Genomic DNA, 23276 nt, shown 5'->3' with positions numbered 1-23276 from the left:
ATGTGAGTGTATAGATAGGTCAGTATGGGTCTGTATGTGAATGGATAGATAGGTCAGTATGGGTCTGTATGTGAGTGTATAGATAGGTCAGTATGGGTCTGTATGTGAGTGGATAGATAGGTCAGTATGGGTCTGTATGTGAGTGGATAGATAGGTCAGTATGGGTCTGTATGTGAGTGGGTAGATAGGTCAGTGTGGGTCTGTATGTGAGTGTATAGAAAGGTCAGTATGGGTCTGTATGTGAGTGGATAGATAGGTCAGTATGGGTCTGTATGTGAGTGTATAGATAGGTCAGTATGGGTCTGTATGTGAGTGGATAGATAGGTCAGTGTGGGTCTGTATGTGAGTGGATAGATAGGACAGTATGGGTCTGTATGTGAGTGGATAGATAGGTCAGTGTGGGTCTGTATGTGAGTGGATAGATAGGTCAGTGTGGGTCTGTATGTGAGTGGATAGATAGGTGAGTATGGGTCTGTATGTGAGTGGATAGATAGGTCAGTATGGGTCTGTATGTGAGTGGATAGATAGGTCAGTGTGGGTCTGTATGTGAGTGGATAGATAGGTCAGTGTGGGTCTGTATGTGAGTGGATAGATAGGACAGTATGGGTCTGTATGTGAGTGGATAGATAGGTCAGTATGGGTCTGTATGTGAGTGGATAGATAGGTCAGTGTGGGTCTGTATGTGAGTGGATAGATAGGTGAGTATGGGTCTGTATGTGAGTGGATAGATAGGTCAGTATGGGTCTGTATGTGAGTAGATAGATAGGTCAGTATGGGTCTGTATGTGAGTGTATAGATAGGTCAGTATGGGTCTGTATGTGAGTGGATAGATAGGACAGTGTGGGTCTGTATGTGAGTGTATAGATAGGTCAGTATGGGTCTGTATGTGAGTGGATAGATAGGTCAGTATGGGTCTGTATGTGAGTGGATAGATAGGTCAGTGTGGGTCTGTATGTGAGTGGATAGATAGGACAGTATGGGTCTGTATGTGAGTGGATAGATAGGTCAGTGTGGGTCTGTATGTGAGTGTATAGATAGGTCAGTATGGGTCTGTATGTGAGTGGATAGATAGGTCAGTATGGGTCTGTATGTGAGTGTATAGATAGGTCAGTATGGGTCTGTATGTGAGTGGATAGATAGGTCAGTATGGGTCTGTATGTGAGTGGATAGATAGGTCAGTGTGGGTCTGTATGTGAGTGGATAGATAGGTCAGTATGGGTCTGTATGTGAGTGGATAGATAGGTCAGTATGGGTCTGTATGTGAGTGTATAGATAGGTCAGTATGGGTCTGTATGTGAGTGTATAGGATAGGTCAGTATGGGTCTGTATGTGAGTGGATAGATAGGTCAGTATGGGTCTGTATGTGAGTGGATAGATAGGTCAGTGTGGGTCTGTATGTGAGTGTATAGAAAGGTCAGTATGGGTCTGTATGTGAGTGGATAGATAGGTCAGTATGGGTCTGTATGTGAGTGGATAGATAGGACAGTATGGGTCTGTATGTGAGTGGATAGATAGGTCAGTATGGGTCTGTATGTGAGTGGATAGATAGGTCAGTGTGGGTCTGTATGTGAGTGGATAGATAGGACAGTATGGGTCTGTATGTGAGTGGATAGATAGGTCAGTATGGGTCTATATGTGAGTGGATAGATAGGTCAGTGTGGGTCTGTATGTGAGTGGATAGATAGGACAGTATGGGTCTGTATGGGAGTGGATAGATAGGACAGTATGGGTCTGTATGTGAGTGGATAGATAGGTCAGTATGGGTCTGTATGTGAGTGGATAGATAGGTCAGTGTGGGTCTGTATGTGAGTGGATAGATAGGTGAGTATGGGTCTGTATGTGAGTGGATAGATAGGTCAGTATGGGTCTGTATGTGAGTGGATAGATAGGTCAGTGTGGGTCTGTATGTGAGTGGATAGATAGGTCAGTGTGGGTCTGTATGTGAGTGGATAGATAGGACAGTATGGGTCTGTATGTGAGTGGATAGATAGGTCAGTATGGGTCTGTATGTGAGTGTATAGATAGGTCAGTATGGGTCTGTATGTGAGTGGATAGATAGGTCAGTGTGGGTCTGTATGTGAGTGGATAGATAGGTCAGTGTGGGTCTGTATGTGAGTGGATAGATAGGACAGTATGGGTCTGTATGTGAGTGTATAGATAGGTCAGTATGGGTCTGTATGTGAGTGGATAGATAGGTCAGTATGGGTCTGTATGTGAGTGGATAGATAGGACAGTATGGGTCTGTATGTGAGTGGATAGATAGGACAGTATGGGTCTGTATGTGAGTGGATAGATAGGACAGTGTGGGTCTGTATGTGAGTGGATAGATAGGTCAGTGTGGGTCTGTATGTGAGTGGATAGATAGGACAGTATGGGTCTGTATGTGAGTGGATAGATAGGTCAGTGTGGGTCTGTATGTGAGTGGATAGATAGGACAGTATGGGTCTGTATGTGAGTGGATAGATAGGTCAGTGTGGGTCTGTATGTGAGTGGATAGATAGGTCAGTGTGGGTCTGTATGTGAGTGGATAGATAGGTCAGTATGGGTCTGTATGTGAGTGGATAGATAGGTCAGTATGGGTCTGTATGTGAGTGTATAGATAGGTCAGTATGGGTCTGTATGTGAGTGGATAGATAGGTCAGTATGGGTCTGTATGTGAGTGTATAGATAGGTCAGTATGGGTCTGTATGTGAGTGGATAGATAGGTCAGTATGGGTCTGTATGTGAGTGTATAGATAGGTCAGTATGGGTCTGTATGTGAGTGGATAGATAGGTCAGTATGGGTCTGTATGTGAGTGGATAGATAGGTCAGTATGGGTCTGTATGTGAGTGGATAGATAGGTCAGTATGGGTCTGTATGTGAGTGTATAGATAGGTCAGTATGGGTCTGTATGTGAGTGGATAGATAGGTCAGTATGGGTCTGTATGTGAGTGTATAGATAGGTCAGTATGGGTCTGTATGTGAGTGGATAGATAGGTCAGTATGGGTCTGTATGTGAGTGTATAGATAGGTCAGTGTGGGTCTGTATGTGAGTGTATAGATAGGTCAGTATGGGTCTGTATGTGAGTGTATAGATGGGTCAGTATGGGTCTGTATGTGAGTGTATAGATAGGTCAGTATGGGTCTGTATGTGAGTGGATAGATAGGTCAGTATGGGTCTGTATGTGAGTGTATAGATAGGTCAGTATGGGTCTGTATGTGAGTGGATAGATAGGTCAGTATGGGTCTGTATGTGAGTGTATAGATGGGTCAGTATGGGTCTGTATGTGAGTGTATAGATAGGTCAGTATGGGTCTGTATGTGAGTGGATAGATAGGTCAGTATGGGTCTGTATGTGAGTGTATAGATAGGTCAGTATGGGTCTGTATGTGAGTGGATAGATAGGTCAGTATGGGTCTGTATGTGAGTGTATAGATAGGTCAGTATGGGTCTGTATGTGAGTGTATAGATAGGTCAGTATGGGTCTGTATGTGAGTGTATAGATGGGTCTGTATGTGAGTGTATAGATGGGTCAGTATGGGTCTGTATGTGAGTGTATAGATAGGTAAGTATGGGTCTGTATGTGAGTGTGTAGATGGGTCAGTATGGGTCTGTATGTGAGTGTATAGATAGGTAAGTATGGGTCTGTATGTGAGTGGATAGATAGGTCAGTGGGATAGATAGGTCAGTATGGGTCTGTATGTGAGTGGATAGATAGGTCAGTGTGGGTCTGTATGTGAGTGGATAGTTAGGTCAGTGTGGGTCTGTATGTGAGTGGATAGATAGGACAGTATGGGTCTGTATGTGAGTGGATAGATAGGTCAGTGTGGGTCTGTATGTGAGTGGATAGATAGGTCAGTATGGGTCTGTATGTGAGTGGATAGATAGGTCAGTGTGGGTCTGTATGTGAGTGAATAGATAGGTCAGTGTGGGTCTGTATGTGAGTGGATAGACAGGTCAGTGTGGGTCTGTATGTGAGTGGATAGATAGTTCAGTATGGGTCTGTATGTGAGTGTATAGATAGGTCAGTGTGGGTCTGTATGTGAGTGGATAGATAGGTCAGTATGGGTCTGTATGTGAGTGTATAGATAGGTCAGTATGGGTCTGTATGTGAGTGGATAGATAGGTCAGTATGGGTCTGTATGTGAGTGGATAGATAGGTCAGTATGGGTCTGTATGTGAGTGGATAGATAGGTCAGTATGGGTCTGTATGTGAGTGTATAGATGGGTCTGTATGTGAGTGTATAGATGGGTCAGTATGGGTCTGTATGTGAGTGTATAGATAGGTAAGTATGGGTCTGTATGTGAGTGTGTAGATGGGTCAGTATGGGTCTGTATGTGAGTGTATAGATAGGTCAGTATGGGTCTGTATGTGAGTGGATAGATAGGTCAGTGGGATAGATAGGTCAGTATGGGTCTGTATGTGAGTGGATAGATAGGTCAGTGTGGGTCTGTATGTGAGTGGATAGATAGGTCAGTATGGGTCTGTATGTGAGTGGATAGATAGGTCAGTGTGGGTCTGTATGTGAGTGGATAGATAGGTCAGTATGGGTCTGTATGTGAGTGGATAGATAGGTCAGTGTGGGTCTGTATGTGAGTGAATAGATAGGTCAGTGTGGGTCTGTATGTGAGTGGATAGACAGGTCAGTGTGGGTCTGTATGTGAGTGGATAGATAGTTCAGTATGGGTCTGTATGTGAGTGTATAGATAGGTCAGTATGGGTCTGTATGTGAGTGGATAGATAGGTCAGTGTGGGTCTGTATGTGAGTGTATAGAGAATGTTACAGGGAAAGTATTTGGAGAGGGGCAATGCAGGGGAGTGCTGAGGATAGGGGGGTTACTTTCCTTTACGCATAATTGAGAGTACATCGGAGTAAGGAGAAACAGTATATAAAGACACTTACATCATAAGCACCGGCTTTGATTTGCTGGTATAGTCTGTGCTGATCTTCATCCCAGAAAGGAGGGTAACCAACAAGTAAAATGTACAGGATAACCCCTAGCCAAGATTTAGAGAGAATAAATTTGTCAGTATTCAAATATTGCTTTACCCTTAAACTATATGCGTATAACTGCTCCCACATTTATAAAATAGGATTGAGAAACTTGCCTCAGGTGGCAGGTCCCTGCAGGTTACCGGGGGCCAGAATCATCTATGAATATATAATAGCAATTTAACTAAGATCTTTATGGTTCCGCAGCAATGGAATGCAGCACCAGCAACAGAACGTGAGTGACTGGCCAACAGGCTAAAAGTACTGCATGGTCAAAGTGATGACTGGCACCCCTTACAGCTATACACCCGACATATCATTATTACACATTGGCACTGCTTCATTGCAGTCCATGTAACTGAGTTACCTCTGAATACATTGGTACTGCAGGTGACCTAAAATAAAACCTCAATTTTACATACTCTGATTTTAAATTTTCTCTCGTTTTACATTATTATTTGTGGTCCCACCAATATATAATGCATTTTCCTGCTTTAAATTTTTCCTGGATTTTACACCATCTTTTCTGGTCCCCTGGTGGTTCCACTGTAATTTTAAAAAGTCTTGCATCAGCTGCATTGAATAAGAAGTGATCTATACCCTCTAAACCTCATCAACAATTCTTTATGGTCAGCTGCACTGAATTTAATGCATGTGGTCAAGTTATTTAGAACTATAATTGTCTTTAAAAAGAAATAGTAGGTTGGTTGTGAGTTTGCATTCTGATGAATAAAAGAATCTTTTAGACTAACTTAGAAATTGTTTCTGCTTAGGAATGTTAAAAAAAGAATCATTTGTTCAGTAGACATTTTTAACAGGAAGGGTTAAAATCTTTACCACAGGCCCAGAGATCCACAGCCTTTCCATAGGGGTCTTTCCTTAGAACTTCTGGGGAGAGATAGCCGGGCGTTCCTGCAAAGCCTGTGAGAACCAGATACATGTCAGTCTCCAAACCATGATGCTGCCATGACCCCTCGATAGGGTTTTTAGGGCAAAAATTTACAAAATACAAATAACTGATAAAGTACTATTTAATAACAGATATTTGTAGTATTTATTTTATTATCTGTAATGACCCCATCCTATCACCCTTCATTTGAACTTTGCGGGTTTGTACTAGGGATCTCGCAAGAGAACTGAGCATTAAATTGTTCCTTGGTAGTAATAGTCTGGGTGGGCAAGGATATCATTATTATCATCAGCATATATTGACAGCACATTTTGTAGAGCTTTACAATAATATCACAATAAACAGTGGGCCTTACAGAAAATAGCAAAGGTTAGCTCTGTACTTCACTTACCAAACCAAGCCTGTTGTTCGCCTTCCACCTCAATGGCCAGCCCAAAATCTGCCAGTTTGACAGCTGCTCCCTTTAGTTTTGAAGCCAAAAGAAGGTTCTCTGGCTGTGCAAGGGAAAACAAAGGAAAACAATTAAAACAATGTGTAATTTTCTAAAACAGATAAAATAGCAAACTGCAGCAAGAGTTTGTTGCTGTTCTACCAACTTTTTTATATCATGGTGAATGGAGGGAAGAATGGAGAGAATTGGAGAATTCTAGTTACCAACTGCCACCTAGAATAGAGATGTGCATAGGACATAGGTCCAAGGGTCAGGCGGCTTAGAGAACATTTTGAGCTTGGGGTTGTGGTAGGTTATTTTGTTTTCTGAAGGACTGAGGAGGGAATGGGCAAAAAACACAATCTGCTTTCAAGTAGCTTGGCCTGATTATGGCAGGTGCAGCAGTCATCATGATAAAAGATCAATGTAGGTGCACCTTAGTGCTATGGCAGAGGGAAGCCAAGGACAGTCTTGGTATAAAATTGCACTTTGGGTAAAAAAACAGAATGAATTGGTATGTATGGTATTTAAAAAGGAAGACTGTGATGAAAGAACAGAGTGTGTGATGGCTCTTTACTGCAGTTGCACATACACCATGTTGTAGATATTGGTGTAGAAACACCCTGATGAAAGAACCAAGGGAATAATTTTATTACATTATTGCAATATAGTACATGTAGAAACATCATACAACCAGGGAAATGGAATATGCTCTCAGTATGCAGAATGTGTAGGGGAAACATGATGAAAGAAAACTGGAGTATGGGGTGTGTGACCAATGAGGAAAACTGGAAAGACCCAGAGAATGATGCAGGCAAACATGTACACAAGGGTGTCTGTATAGAGGCAACTGCTGGATTCATACTGCCGCTACCCTCACCTTCAGATCTCTGTGCACTACCCCCATCTGGTGACAATGCAAAACTGCTTCTAGAATCTGCTGAATGCAATGGCTGCAAAAAAGAAAGCAAAAACAGGACATTACATTGCTCTCATTACGTTAATAGACTATTTGGCAGTCCCAGAGGTTTCATACTATACTCCGCTAGAGGCTTTGGCCTTGGTTAATTAATAAAAGAAAAATACTGCACATTAATGAACACTAATAGCACATATGGCCATTTGCCCTGACTTTTCTATACTAAACCAGTACCCCCCCCCCCCCCATATATAATAAAAGGCCCAAGTGCTGTCACCCATAGAAACTAATAAGATTTTTTTTTACACATGTAATCAGAAACTTAGAGCCTTTTATTACATTTCCTCGGTGGAGTTACCGATGTCTTACCATATTGGGCAATATTGGAAAATTGGCATATCTGCTCAGTGGTTACCCAGAAACACAGGTTTCATAACCATTGGGATTTACGTTATTTCACATTGTCTACAAAGATAACCAATCCCTGTCATTGTAGTGAATGCTGCCAATCTAGGCCAGGACTGGCAGTCTGGGGATTCTGGCAAATGCCAGAGGGGCTGCTGTTAAGATGCCATAGACAGTTACTATTTATTTGACCAATTGGGTCTATGTGTAATTGAATGCCAGGATCTGTTTCGAATCCCAGTCCAGACCTGTGCCATTTAAAAACAAAAAGTAATCCCCAGGATTGGCTTAGTTACTCTGTAGGTTTAATCATTTCCAGATAAAATGAGAATTGGTCCTGTAATCTGCAGCCTGAGGCATCATTTGTATGCTTGTAACCTGCATAGTGTGCATTTTGCACCCAAAACAGCCTTCTGTCTTGTTAAAGGAAAACTATACCCTCAAACATACCCAGTAGTTCTCTATAAAAATATATTGCATAAAGCAGCTCAAATGTAAAACTCTGCTTCACCTAAATAAACCACGTTTATAAAAATATATTTTTTAGTAGCAAGTTCCTTTGGGTAAGCCAAAATTACCATTTTAAATACTAAAGGCTGGCCCCACGGTGTACACAAATAAACCAAGGGCACACATACTCGTTATGTCACATCAGCCAATTAATAGACTGTCTTTTACTCCCACACTACTTCCTGTTACACCTGCATGATTTCCTGTCAGGTGATCTCCGAGAGAGCCCACAGCCCATCACTAAATGGTGGTTCAAGGGAAAGAATGTAAAAGGGCAATATTTACTGATATATATATATATATATATATATATATATATATATATATATATATATATATATATATATATATATGTATTTCAGTTTGGTAAGATTCTTTAATAGGCTAATTAATATGATATAAACTATCTGTTGGTGAAGAATTTATTCTGGGGGTAGAGTGTATCAGTCAAAATATACTACTGGGTTTTCATTAGCTACTCTGGTTTCTAATCACACTATTAAACTTACCAGAAGGTTATTGGCTCCTGATAATATTATCTCTGTAAAGCTTCAGCACACATCAGAAAGTAATAATAACACTGTACAGTGCCAATTTATCTTTCTGGAATGGCCAGAAGATTTTATGTATTGCCACAGCCCTATGTTATTATTAGTAAGGCTGCTTTTTTGGGCCTGCAGCTGTTTTTGGTTCACTGCAGGGTAGTAAATGCAGCCCTAGTCTAATCCCTTGGTCTGCTATTGAATTATAATAAATAAAAACTGGCTTGACTTTATCTGAAGCTGGAAATAGTTCTCTTTCTAAAGTCAGTGGGATAGCATATTTGTACAGTATGTGGCTGTCACAAACCTGGCGTCTGCTTCACTGTAATATTCTCTGGCAACAATATCCTCAAACAGCTCTCCTCCTGTAACCCTGAAGGTAAACACAAGATATAAATCAAACAAGGTTAAAGGGAAGTTCGCCTTTAGATTAGCTTTTAGAATGTTAAGCCTATTCCATGCAACTTTTCAATTACCTTTACCTTTACCACCATTACCTTTTTTTTTCAACTATCCAATTCTAACTTCTTCAAGCCTGAAGCTAAAAATGCTCTCTGGTCATAAACTCCACTTAAATTGAAATTCAACTTCAATTTTCATTTAAGTACTGCTTCCTTGTTACTAGACACATTAATATTGCACTGAAGAGTCGGTGCAGGGACTCTAATATCAGATACAGTGGGATAATACATACATTCATTATAAGCCCACAAGTAATAGAATTTATATTAAATTGTGTTCAAATGTAAAATAGCATGACTGTTTGTTTTATTTTATCAAACAGTGCCCATCAAGCCTTAGCTGGCCCTTCCCACATGAATCATTATCCTCTGTATAATAAACTTGTTTCCTACGCCAGGGAGCGTGGGCAGCGCTGAGAAAGAGGATAGGGAGATCATTATATCAAATTCATTATCCTTGTTTTCATAGGACTAATTTATGATCTCCCCATTGCCTCCCCAGATTTAACTAGAAGACAGCTAGTATAGGAAATTATAATTCATTAGCACTGCTTAATAAAATAATATATATATATATATATAGTTAATTAAAGTAAAAGGGAGAACATCCTTTTTATCTCAGCTCTCTTAGCTGGGTTTTAGTGCATATTACCAGTAACAGGCTAGGATTTTAGGATTTGCTGAATATAAATGAGCTAATAAAATGAAAATCCTCTACTTCACTTAAAAATCATTCATCTGAGGTCAGACCATGATATCCGTCTACTATACATGGTTTATTATAAATTGCCTTTCTGTTTAAGCAATAGGTTACAAAGAAAATATACCCTTTCTATAAGTAGGATTTATTTGTCATTCTGTAATGCTGTTGACACTAAAAAATGAATTGCAAGTGACAAAAAAATACCCTAGTTTGCAGTGTTAGACTGGCCTGACCTGGGTAAGCCATTTGCCCTTTCTGGATCACAGAACTTTAACTCTTTTTTGAAGTATGGCACATACAGGCAGCATAGGGCAGGCAGAGTATGGAGCACACAGGCAGGGTAGGGCAGGCAGAGTATGGCACACACAGGCAGCATAGGGCAGGCAGAGTATGGCACACACAGGCAGCATAGGGCAGGCAGAGTATGGCACACAGGCAGGGTAGGGCAGGCAGGGTATGGCACACAAAGGCAGCATAGGGCAGGCAGAATATGGTACACACAGACAGGGTAGGGCAGACAGGTTATGGCACACACAGGCAGCATAGGGCAGGCAGAGTATGGCAAACACAGACAGGGTAAGACAGGCAGGGTATGGCACACACAGGCAGGGTAGGGCAGGGAGAGTATGGCACACACAGGCAGCATAGGGCAGGCAGAGTATGGCACACACAGACAGGGTAAGACAGGCAGGGTATGGCACACACAGGCAGGGTAGGGCAGGGAGAGTATGGCACACACAGGCAGGGTAGGGCAGGCACACACAGGCAGCATAGGGCAGGCAAAGTATGGCACACACAGTCAGCATAGGGCAGGCAGAGTATGGAACACACAGGCAGCATAGGGCAGGCAGAGTGTTGCACACACAAGCAGCATAGGGCAGGCAGAGTATAGCACACACAAGCAGCATAGGGCAGGCAGAGTATAGCACACAGGCAGCATAGAGCAGGCAGAGTATGGCACACACAGACAGGATAGGGCAGGCAGGTTTGCAGGTTTGGGTTCATTCAAACTTAGACTTTATATATTTATAAATAACACAAACACTGTAAATACTTACAGATCAAACACCAGGTAATGGTGCCCTTCTTCAGAAATGCTGTCATGAAGTCTTACTGTTGAAAGTAATAAGTTCCACATTATTGCACATATTTATTTATACTCCTGTATACACTATATGGTCACTGATCTGTTTGCATAATACTATTCTGGTGGTGCATATCTGTACAATTATCATCTATATTATAAGACCTAATTTTGGCTTAAAACAGGCAGTCTAAAGGCTACAGATAAACTTTATGTTAAGTCCTATTTTTATTATGTATTCACTTACCCTGGGTTATGAGACTCTTTGTTTAAAACCTCATCGGCCCAGGGCTGCCATGTTTCCTTAGCTCCCTAGGCATCCCCTGCATGTGTTGTTGCTTGGCTTATGTTTACTAGTGAACTTTTCCAAGGATTCTGTACTGTGCATTCACCAAGCATTAACTCAGGCAGCAGACACTGGGGAAGCTTTATATAGATAAACCCCCTGGGATGTGTTTTATTGTATGGATGTCATCTCGAGGATTGCTCTATGTTAAATAAACTTCTCAGCCTCATACACTCTAACTAGAAATGACCCTTTATTTATATAATATCAACATAATCAAGATGCTTTAGGGCCATTCCCCAATCTGACCCTGCCATGGCCATGTACCCCTAGATTTACACCCACATTTGTCCCACTAGAAAAAAGTCAAGACCTCATCAAGTTGAAGCATCCTATCACATAATACTGTTGTAGAAATTTTTATGTAGCCTTAATATAAAAAGAGAGAATGAGATTGGTAGTAATGTAACTTTACAAATACAAAGTTAGTTAGAAATTCTGAGCCAGGAGCTGTTTCAAGCCATAGAGGAGAAAGTATACCCACTTGCGATGCTTTTCACAAGAATCCGCTTCCCTGGCACTACATATACTGAACAGAAAACCCTTCTTTATTCTGAGATGTATGGACATTTGGAGCACAATAGGGTTTCCTTCCCAGGATTCCTTGTGCTTTGCATATTAATAATGCCAGGGTCTCACTCACAATGCTCTTCAAGTATATAGGAGACTAGTTTTTAGGTATCCAGTACTCTTTGAATAAAAGACCCCGCTAACAAGAGTTGCAAGCAAGACAGAGGTCTCAGATAAAGGAACTCTGTGCTGCACTTAATCCCTTTACAAGTTCCTGAGAGTAAAGCTGGCCATACACGGGTCTGTCAAATCTTATCAGTTTTGGGGGTTCCTGCATGATTGATATCTGCCTAAAATTGGCAGGTGCCTGTTAGACAGGTTTGGAAATCCCATCAGATGATGAGGACTGCATTGATGTCGTAATCTCCCGCTGGGTCTCCATAGGCAATATTATGATCTGATCATTGTCCAGAAGCCAAATAATTGGAAACCCTGATTAGGCTCACAGTGTTGCTGGCCAATTCAGGTAAAAAACTGCTCTTTTGACCACCTCCCCAAACAAGCACATATCATTCTTATAAATAAATGACTTGGTCACTGGGGTGCTTGCCCTCTAGGCTAAGTCAATGCATTTGTGGACAGAGACTGTTCTGCTGAATTCTGTAGGAATGCCTTGTGGTACCTGGCCTGTGCATTCTTTTGCTGTAAAGATCTTAAGGTATCAATAAACTTCTTTTACACATATGGATTATTCACTTTGCAACAGGTTTACTGGAGCTCAGTGTTTCAAAATCTTCAGGTTGCCCAATCCTAGTGCTGAAGTAGCTCTCTATGTGATATTAACCTAACAGAAAATATTTAAGGATTACTAGTAGCTTTTGTCTATTATGCCTTTACCATTATCATAGTTCTCATTTATTTATATCATGCCAGCAAGTTCCACAGCAGTTTACATTTATTAATCACAAACAATAATTTAACAGGGTTAATAGGTTACAGAATAAAAGTGGGATCAGAGGGCCCTGCTCACAAGAGCTTGCAGTCTTTATTCTAAACAAATCAGCTCAGTTATTCTCACTAATGTTTGCTATAAATACCATAGCCCACTAGGAAATCTGAGGCTGATTACGTAACTGCGTTTCCACTATGCTTAGATGGTTTTAGTAAAAACCCACCCCAATACCATGGAAAACCCCTCACTGTGAGAGGAGGACAAGGTAGGAGGGAGATCCCATACATTGACAGGTTAATAACAGATTTAAAGACATTTAACAACAAGGGAAATACTAGTTTATTTCTATCCTCTGACATCCAATCGTACGCTGTGTGCCTGGTAATTAGCTTTCAGTTAATTGTGGTGTAATTCTTCCATCATGCCTACTACAGTTACACAATGAAGAACCTAAATAAACCCCCAGGCAGCCACTGTGATTAGAAATTTTCAGCTATCAATGTACAATGAAGTTTGTACCATTCATTGTGATTTTAATTTGAGCTTTTTTCTTCATTTCAGGGCAGGCCTACGCCATCTTCTCTTGATTCTTGGGTTTCCCTGCCTGGACTGTTCTTAAAGGTGTCAGAATGGTTGACATTTTCTTCATTACCCTTTCTATAAAGAACTTAAGATTCTTCAGTCAGAGTTTGCCTGTGCTGACTAAACACAGGCATACTGTCTCCCCCAAAGATCTTTCTGGGGAGGGCCCATGGTGCACCTTAAGGCCCCCAATCCCTTACTGCTACCCTCTTCCACTACTGTTCTCTTTTTAACAACTAAACATAACTGCTTCTCACATGCAGCGCATTAAGAAATAGGCATTTATATTCCACCAAAAAAATATCACAATGTATTAAAGTACTTTTTGCTGGTGTGCAGTACTCAACTGGGCTGGCAGGGGGCAGTGCTGCATCACTTGCTTGTAAAGGGGTCTCTAATATTGTAAGCTAAGGGTAATTAAATTAAATTCGGTAAAATTAAATAGAGATCTCTTTGTTTTGTGAGGCAGCGTTGACTGAAGAAAGCTTGGATAATGATAGGCAAACATATATTGTATAGTAATCTACAGCTATGCAGCTGTAAAAAGTATTTTGAGCAACTAATAAAGCTAGAACTCCCAGGACATTTGAATATATTTGAATGGGAAAATACATGGAGAAAGCTTTTTAATTGACTGTGTTGTAACTTGTGATAGTGTTTTATAGAAACAGCAGCAAAGTTGTGCTTTATGGCAGGAATGTTAGGTTTCCATCATGGCAGCACCGTTACAGTTTATATGAAAGGTTTATTTACATTTGCTGCCTCGCTAGCTAAGGACGTCATTAGCTGATTTATGGGGGGACATGAAATAGATAGGAAAACTTGGCTTGAGCTGATGATACGAATGCAATGAATTTAGGCCTCATGCACATCTTCATTTTATACGGGACTGCAGTTTTGACTGCTCGTATATAGAGTTGCTACTAATAATGCTTGATGCCAATGTTATTAATAGGGAAGAAAGATAAAAATATAGGAAAACTGTCCAGAAAAGGTGACAACCTACATGCAGGAAGAGAGCTTATATGCTCTCAAGGTCAAACTGGGGTGTACAGGGCCTACTGGGGCTGCTAAACCAGGGACTGCCACTTTAGGGTTGCCACCTTTCCTGCACACTCCGAAACTCCGGGCAGGGAGTAGGAGTGTGATGTCACTGGGTGGGGAAGTGACATCACAGGGCCAGACCGATGATGTCTTGGGGATGGGGTGGGACAATATTCTCATAGATTGATGCAGGATTGTCCAATCGCCAATAGCATTGTAAAACTAGGCATAATTGGGGGAGGGAGGTTAGCGGGGGAGCACCGGCAAGGATTGGGTCTGGGCTGTTGGGGCCCACCAGGTTTTTTCCTAGACATGCCTTAAAGCCCAACTTGAAGGTCAGTTAAGGAGAGATTAGGGGTGAAAATGTAGTTGCTCCTTTACATACTCTTGCAACTATGTTATTAGCTAAGGTGGGCCCTGAATTAGGGCAATGACACACAGAGCTACTTGTAGCCAGCTACTTGTCATGGCTACAGAATGCACAATACTGATAATTGTCTCTAGTTGTGTTTTACAAGAGACAGTTCTCAGTACTGTCTATAGCAGGATATTTTCTGGCATTTTGTAGTTGTGACAAGTAGCTCCGTGTGTCATAGCCCTAAAGGTTGGACCTCCGGTGGGGGCTTGATCTAAAAAAGTCTGTCAAGCACTGCCCTAATGTGACAATAAACAGCACAAACTTTATTTTTTAAGTTTTTTTTACAGAAAGACAGACACTACAAGACTTGTATGTACATAACCCTGCAGCTCCTACCTAGCTCCCTCTCAAATAACTGCCAGAGGCCATCATTGTGACCCTTTTGAGATATCAAGAAGTGACAGTGCAGAAGAACTGTCAGCTTCCCAAATCAACATCCCAGGAGAGAAGCCGTGTGCTTCTGACACATGTCTCCTGGGAATGGGATAAGAAGCAGGTGTTGTACCATCAGTGGGGCTCATCACACATGTGCAGTGATCAACATGAATCCAACCTGGGGGCCAGGTTCTTGCAGTCAGACTTTGTATGTACCAGGCTGCTCTACACACTTCTACTTCCCCAAAGGGTAGTCTTTCCAGTACAGAGCTGATTTACACAGAGACGATTCCCATGATAACACTAAAATCAGTTTTATTAACCCATAAGTTACCATTACTTAAGATACTGTAAAAATAGGTCAGGACAAAAAAGCTACAGTGATACAAAGCCACTACATTTATATAGGTAGAAAGAGATCAGAGACACACATTGCTCACCTCAAAACAGGCCCACCAAAGCAACAAACTATTGCAACTGTAAGGGTAATGGCCCATGGGGCAATGTGGGCTGCTTTAGCACTCAGGGAGCAGTGTCATATTGTCCAAAACTGACTGCATTTAACTACTGTCACAACCAGGGGACTTCTTACTGTAAATCTATTGCAGCCAGCTAACCCCTATGATATATAAGGAAGAGAGGTAGCCTAGATCATTCTTTTGAGGGTGGATGTTGATCCAAGGCTGTAACAGGCCATAGGAGGAGACTATGGTTAGTTTCAGAGCTCTAACACTCAGGGTAAGAGGAGGAAGGTTTATTAGTCAACGCCTTGCATTAGCAGTTATGATACAATTTTTGTGGGCTCAGAGGGTCTCAACCTAATAGTATGAGTAGTCTGCTCTGTAATTGGCATCAGTATAGAAAGATGCTTGATACAGAGGTTTCATCCTCCTGGAAGTCATTTCTGTAAGCTTTTGGTCACACACCTGGAATGCCTGTTACACCCTAGCCATACTCAATTGTGCCCCGACATACCCCACCTCAGTCCCCACCAGGAATGTAAACTCCTGATAAATCCCTGGAAAATCAAGGTGGGTTGCCAGCTTTATTAATAGCAATACAATAGAATGTGCAGAAACCAGTCAATGTCAATAGTCACAACTCAATTTTTTTCGGCGTCTTTACGATTTTAGTGTAAAAACGCGAGTTTTCCGGCGTCTTTACAATTTTTGCGTAAAAACGCGAGTTTTTCGTAGCCATTACGAAAGTTGCGCAAAGTCGCGATTTTTTCGTAGCGTTAACACTTGCGCGCAAAGTCGCGCCTTTTTCGTAGCGTTAAAACTTAAAAGGCGCGACGTTTCGCGCAAGTTTTAACGCTACGAAAAAATCGCGACTTTGCGCAACTTTCGTAATGGCTACGAAAAACTCGCGTTTTTACGCAAAAATTGTAAAGACGCCGAAAAACTCGCGTTTTTACGCAAAAAACCTAAAGACGCCGAAAAAATCGCAAAAAATACGAAAAAGTCGCAAAATGTTCGTTTCCAATCGGAATTTTTCCAATTCGGATTCGAAATCATGTCTTAGTAAATCAGCCCCCAAGTATAGTACATAAAGGCATGCATTGATAAGCCTCAGTTATACCTCACATCTATACCATTTCATAGAGGAGGATCAGGGATTTCTAAACTGGGCATCTCTATGTCAGCATCATCCATGCTGCCCACCCACCTGCCTGACGACCTGTCTGGCAAACCATACAAGATGTAAGCCATCAACCTGGCCAACAGTCAGACTGGGCAGCATACCACCTCTAATGTTGTGCCATCCTAAGCCTGGGCCTTTGTGCCCTTCCCACAAATCCAGGCCTGAGTAGGAAGTTTAGTTGTACCATGACTAGTGGCACAAAAACATATTCTCTATAATTTATATTATAATCCCAAATCTTGTTTTTTTCCTCAAATATATCTGTCCAGTAGGTTCCGCTTACTGTAAACATGAATTACAGCTTAATGGCAGATTTTGTGAATCGATTTCCCTTAGCAATTAGTGACCCTGGGCTTTCTAAGCCCTTAGCATTTCCTTCTTTTAATGTCTCCTCTGATATTTTGCCCCCAATTTGACTCTTTCAGCTTCTCACCGCTCCCTTTTGTATTATTCCACTCACTGATTATTCAGATTCTAGAGAATGAAATGACAGCATTTTAAATCTTTTCAGGCAAGAAAGTGAAAGAAAAAGTCTATAGGAGAGAGCAAGAAAATGTACGTTATATGGATGCCTCAGGGACTGAAAAAATGGAATATCATTAAGTGTATGTAGGGCAAGTCATTTCAGCTTTGCACTATTCTCTTGCTTCGGCCACCCAACAAGCAGAAGTGTTGTGCTGCCATATCTGTTTTCTTTGTCTATTGGAGCCCATATGTGAATGCCACACTGATTCAACTGACAGGTAGTGATGAGCAAATGTTTTCACCAGGCATGGATTCGCTGTGAAATAACGCATTTCAGAATTGGCCACATCAAAGGGTAAGGTTGTATCAAAAATGTCATACAGTAGGCGCATTTAGCAAAATTTTCGCAGTTTCACAAAATTTTTAGCAGTTCCGCAAATTTTCCGGCAAGCAAAACAGGACATCACTACAGATAGAGTTACCAGCTTTTCTCCTCCTTTCCTGAAATACTTTTTACTGACTGGGCCACAGACAAGGTGACATCCCTACCTACCAATGTTTTTACATGCGATACGTCATTAAACTGCAACTGAGTCTGAACCTATACATGATAAACCACACATTGCAAATGAATAGCTTCTGATGGAATTTAATTCCTAATTTAATATCATCTTCACAGAGAACAGAAGGATTAAGAACCTTTGCTTTGGAGGAGATGTTTATTAAGATAAAATGGCATATGGGCCACCCTTATTTATCTGCAAATTTTTTTTAGAGGGAAGTTGCCATATTGCTTCTGCCAAAGTATTTTCCATATTCTTTATACCAGTGACCCCCAACCAGTGGCACAGGAGCAACATGTTGTTGCCCAACCCCTTGGATGTTGCTCCCAGTGGCCCCAAAGCAGGGGATTATTTTTCAATTTCTGGCTTGGAGGCAAGTTTTGGTTGCATAAAAACCAGGTGTAACTGCCAAACATAGCCTTGTGTAGGCTGCCAGTCCATATAGGGGCTACCAAATAGCAAATCACAGTCCTCTTTTGGCACCCCACAGGAACTTTTTTATGTTTGTGTTGCTCTCCAACTCTTTTTACCTTTGAGTGTAGCTCACAGGTAAAAAGGGTTGGGGATCCCTGCTTTATACAGCGTCTCTAGTGAGCAAAATAATTATGAAATATGGAAGAATAACTACTAGAGGTAGCAAATAGTTACTTTTAACACTTTTAAGCAGCAAATGAGTAAAACATGTCCAAGGCTATAGCACACCTTAAACTTAACCTAGCTAAACCAGAGCTCATGGTCTTCCTGCCCAACCTAGCCCTTCTCCTCTTCCTCCTTTCAACATTACTATTGATGGCATGACCATCAACCCTGTTAATTCTGCACGCTGCCTTGGGGTTATCTTTGACCAGTCACTCTCCTTCTCTAACCATATTAATAACACTGCCAAAACCTGCCGCTTTTTCCTACGCAATATTGCCAAGATCCATCCCTTTCTTTCACAAGTAACAGCTAAAACACTAACCCATGCCCTTATCCTTTCCCACTTAGATTATTGCAATCTCCTACTAACCAGCCTCCCAGACTCCCACCTCTCTCCCCTGCAATCAATATTAAACGCTGCTTCCAGGATCCTCCTGCTCTCTCCTAAGAGGGAACCTGTTCAGCCTCAATTAAGCTCTCTAGCATGGCTGCCTATTAAGCAAAGGATAGCTTACAAAATCCTTCTGCTGACATTCAAAGCCCTTCACTCCTCTGCTCCTCACTACATTCCTTCACTGGTCTCCCTACATGTTCCTGGTCGTCTCCTCCGCTCCTCTCAGAGCCTCCATCTTTTTACACCATCCACACCCACTGCGCTCTCTCGTCTTAAACCTTTCTATCTCGCTGCTCCTTACCTCTGGAACTCTATCCCTGAGGAACACACACTAATTCTCTTTAAGAAAAAGCTCAGCTGTTACCTTCTGGAGCACTAAAACATTATCTTGCCTATTCCTGCTCTTAATGGCAAATGCCCATACCTGATGCACTCTTACCTTCCAGTTTGTGCCTGTATGTTACCCAACCACTTAGATTGTAAGATCTATGGGGCAGGGACCTCTTTCCTACTGTGTCTCATACCACATGGCACTTACTCCCTTTGTATTTATATATATATATATATTTATTGTATTTATTTATTATAACACTTGTCCTCCCTGTGTGTAATTTTGTATTTTGTAAGATTGTACAGCGTTGCGTACCCTTGTGGCACTTTATAAATAAAGTTATACATACATACATACATACATACACAGGGAGTTTTCAGGATATCATTTAAAAATACAGGTAATGGACCAGTTATCCAGAATGCTCAGGATGACCTAGGGTTTCCTGGATAAGAAATCTTTCCATAATTTGGATCTCCTACCTTAATGTGGGCAACGTGGGGGTGTGCCATGGGTATTCTCTTACATGTCTTCCTCTACTTGGGCTCAGGTGCTGAGAGGCAACTTATATAAAACTGCACTCGCTAATCAGCCGGGTACTAATCATTTCACTATGACATTTTTATGTAAACTTGTTTTGCTCCTTATGCCACAAGGCAGGCCCAAGGCTCTAGGGCCAAACAATCAAATTAAAACAGTAGGTATAGGCGGTGCTGGTTTGTGGTCCTCGATCCAATTAAAAAAATCAGACCTGCTCGATTGAGATCTGGCTGATTTCAGGCCAGATGTTGGTCGGGGAGGCCCCTTGTTCGTGCCCATACACAGGCAGATAAATTGCCGAATTAGTTTAAAGGACTGAAATTGGCCAGTGTATGGCCATCTTTACAATCTGAATGCTTCTTTATAAGTATGAATATCATGAAACAAATACCTGTAGTAAATTACATATTTGGTAAAGGAGCAGCACCATTTGATGCATCAAATCAGTACATAAATCCATATTCACTGATTTGCGATAATTCTGCCATATGGTGTATATAACATTAAAGCAATAACTCTCCAGTATGATCTTTTTTTCCATGATGGCTCCCTGGATCCATGGTTTATGTATGTTTGTAAGCAGTATTACTTGTGCAAATACGTGAAAAACCCCTCTAGTAATCTGTTGCCTTGGCAACCACAATACAAGAAGCAGTTCTTGGGTCCCATATGAGGACAGGTTCCTTGCGTGCAACTGAAAAGAGACAGATTGAGGCTGACAGGCTGCTTAGAAATAATATGAAAGATTAATAAATCCCTGACACTCAAGTTTCTTGGCGTGCCTGCATGGAAACATCATGCGCATATGACATGCAGACAATATTTGGCATGTAGGCAAAGGAGCCGGGGGCATGGGTAATTAGAATTAGGGTGACAATTTCTATTAAATGCAAAAATACTGCAATTATAATGCAAGAGATACAAACGTTTCATCCTTATACATATATCCCATGAATCCTCAGGATCTGTCTGCAGAGAGAAGAGTAATTTAAAATTGATGTGGATATTGATATTTGAAGGCACTATGCCCTTCAGTTAGAGGTAGTACTGTATTTGTTTATTAGAAATAGAAATCCATAGCTCATAAGCCCTTTCCTACAGTATTAGAATGATTCACAAGATTTTTTGTAAAAGTCTGGTCCAGCTTAATCCAACATAAAGAGCTGGTTTATGATAATTTGGGCATTGGGCCAGGACTAGTTTACACCACGTGAAGTCCCTGTAGCTTACTTGAAGCCAAAGGGATTCTAGGAGTTGTGGTGGTACTGTTTCCTATGACTCTGACCCTTGCTGTTATGCTTTGCAGAATGGTGCAAAAAAAAAAAAATGTACATACAGGTATGGGATTCGTTTGGAATCCCTTTATCCAGAAAGCTCCAAATTACAGCAAAGCCATCTCCCATAGACTACATTTGCCTACAATGTATATCAGTTGGGCACGTCTCCCCCACCCAAATGGCATCATTTGTACTGCATATATCCCCTCCATTTGCCAGCACCATCACATTTTCCTAAAGCAAACAGAAGCTTTCAGCTGGTGGCCATTTTTCCTCTGATACATAATTGGATACTGTATGTACTCGAGTATAAGCCTAGTTTTTCAGCACCCAAAATGTGCTGAAAAAAGTCACCCTCGGCTTATACTCGAGTCGGGTGCCATGGGTCCCTCTAGACTAGCACCCTCTGTCCTTTGTGTGCAAATTAGGCCACCCGCAACCAGACCCTCCAGTGCCCTGGCCTAGGCTCCCACTAGCAATACTTATTTCCCCTTACATCTCCTCCGGGACCGGGTCTGCTGCCAGTTTGCCATTGTGCAATGAGCGTGGGGTAGTACTCATATTGTTTTTGTTGACCCTCTTCTCCGCTTACAGAGCTAGTTTACTGTTTTTCTTTTAAATAAATATTGAAAAACATTTACCCCACTGATGCCTCAATTAATGTAATTTTATTGGTATTTATTTTGATTATTAAAACTTAGCAGTAGCGGCTGCATTTCCCACCCTAGGCTTATACTTGAGTCAATAAGTTTTTCCAGTTTTCTTAGGTAAAATTAGGTACCTCGGCTTATATTCGGATCGGCTTATACTCGAGTATATACGGTACATTTAAATCTGCAAACAGCATACACATACAGACCCTTATTCAGCATACATTTCATCAAGAATACAAGAAAAAAATTGCAGCAGACAGCTAGAGCTGAGTTTCAATGGGAACCAGCAATGCCATTTATTTACTGGCTGCTAGACTGGGGGGCGTGTTTAGTAATCTGAGCTTCGAACAACTGAGCATGCCCACAAGCCAACAGCCAAGGCAAATTTCTGAGGGTGGGGGGCCAAGTGGGTAACAGGAGAAGAAGCAAATCAGCCAGTGTGGTACTATAGGTATTGAAAGATTTCAAAGAGGCTGTTCACTGATTACATTTTTGTGTGTGGGGTTTATATGTCCTTTAAGCAAAAATTGAACTTAAAAATGATTTCCCTTTTTCTCTGTAATAATAAAGCAGTGTCTTGTACTTGATCCCAACTAAGATATAATTAATCCTTACTGCAGGCAAAACAATCCTTTTGTGTTTAATTAATGCTTAAATGATTTTTTTGTAGACTTAGGGTATGGAGATCCAAATTACAGAAAGATCCCTTATTCAGAAAACCCCAGGTCCTGAGCATTTTGGTCCTGCACCTTTATTAAAATAAACTTCAGTGATGTCACAATCGTAATTTGAAGCCATTTTGAATGGGTTCCATTCTTGTTATTGCTCCTTCTGGACAATAAGAGTTAATAGAGAAAGAGAGAATGATGGGGAGGGGAAATACCAGTCTTCCCATGGGAAGTGAGCACCATCCATCTGTAAATTATGGAAGCTAATTGTAATTGTTCATTTAGATTACAGATGGGCTTCATACAGTGCCCAATAACCCGTTACAGCACTAGAAATCTCCTACTGATGGTAATGTTGCTTTATCAGATACAGTATTATACTTGCTTGAATCTAAAGCAAATGCAAAGCAGCCTTAATGATCCCATGGATAATATCTTTGCATTAAGTGAGAAAAAACTGAACAACCCTAACTGCTATGGAAATCCTATCTCCCATACAGTACAAAACACAATGATGTATTGCTGGGGGCCAGGGGTGAGAAGTCAAAATTGTGTAATTCACAAAAAAATAGGGGGGTGGGGCACTGTACAAGGTAAGGGTGCTCTGAGGTACTGGCAAAGGGGAAGGAGCCAATCAGATCTTGCTTGGGCCGCCAGTTACACTCCAATCTGCCAATTTGTTTGGACACATAAATAAGACTTGTTTTTAAAATGTGTTCTGCCTATTCTTATCCGTATTTACTTTAACTGATATTTTTGCTTATACTGCATTCATCTATTATATTCTTTCTACTCTAAAGCTGGCCATACACGCACCGATAATATCGTACAAAACCTCGTTTCGTACGATATTCGGTGCGTGTATGGCAAGTCGGCGAGTCGCAGGAGGCTGCTGATATCGGTCGACTCGCCGATCGGCCAGGTTAAAAGATTTTGA

General features: G+C 41.3%; 1 protein-coding gene across 7 annotated transcripts in view; it reads right to left on the bottom strand.

Annotated features, from left to right (window-relative positions):
• The window catches only part of camk2a (calcium/calmodulin dependent protein kinase (CaM kinase) II alpha), a 106570-nt gene that overhangs the window by 38990 nt on the left and 44304 nt on the right, over positions 1 to 23276 (bottom strand). For all 7 annotated transcript variants that reach the window (XM_012958394.2, XM_031897527.1, XM_031897528.1 and 4 more), the window contains 6 exon segments: positions 10913 to 10967; positions 8998 to 9063; positions 7195 to 7267; positions 6276 to 6378; positions 5812 to 5895; positions 4885 to 4979 (listed from right to left, as the gene is read on the bottom strand). In XM_012958394.2, coding sequence (XP_012813848.1) covers positions 4885 to 4979; positions 5812 to 5895; positions 6276 to 6378; positions 7195 to 7267; positions 8998 to 9063; positions 10913 to 10967 — 476 coding nt within the window.

Source organism: Xenopus tropicalis, chromosome 3 (assembly GCF_000004195.4).
Source record: "Xenopus tropicalis strain Nigerian chromosome 3, UCB_Xtro_10.0, whole genome shotgun sequence".
In the NCBI taxonomy this organism is placed as follows: domain Eukaryota; kingdom Metazoa; phylum Chordata; class Amphibia; order Anura; family Pipidae; genus Xenopus; species Xenopus tropicalis.
Note: the sequence above shows the minus strand (reverse complement) of the source record. Positions and strands in the feature narration are given on the sequence as shown.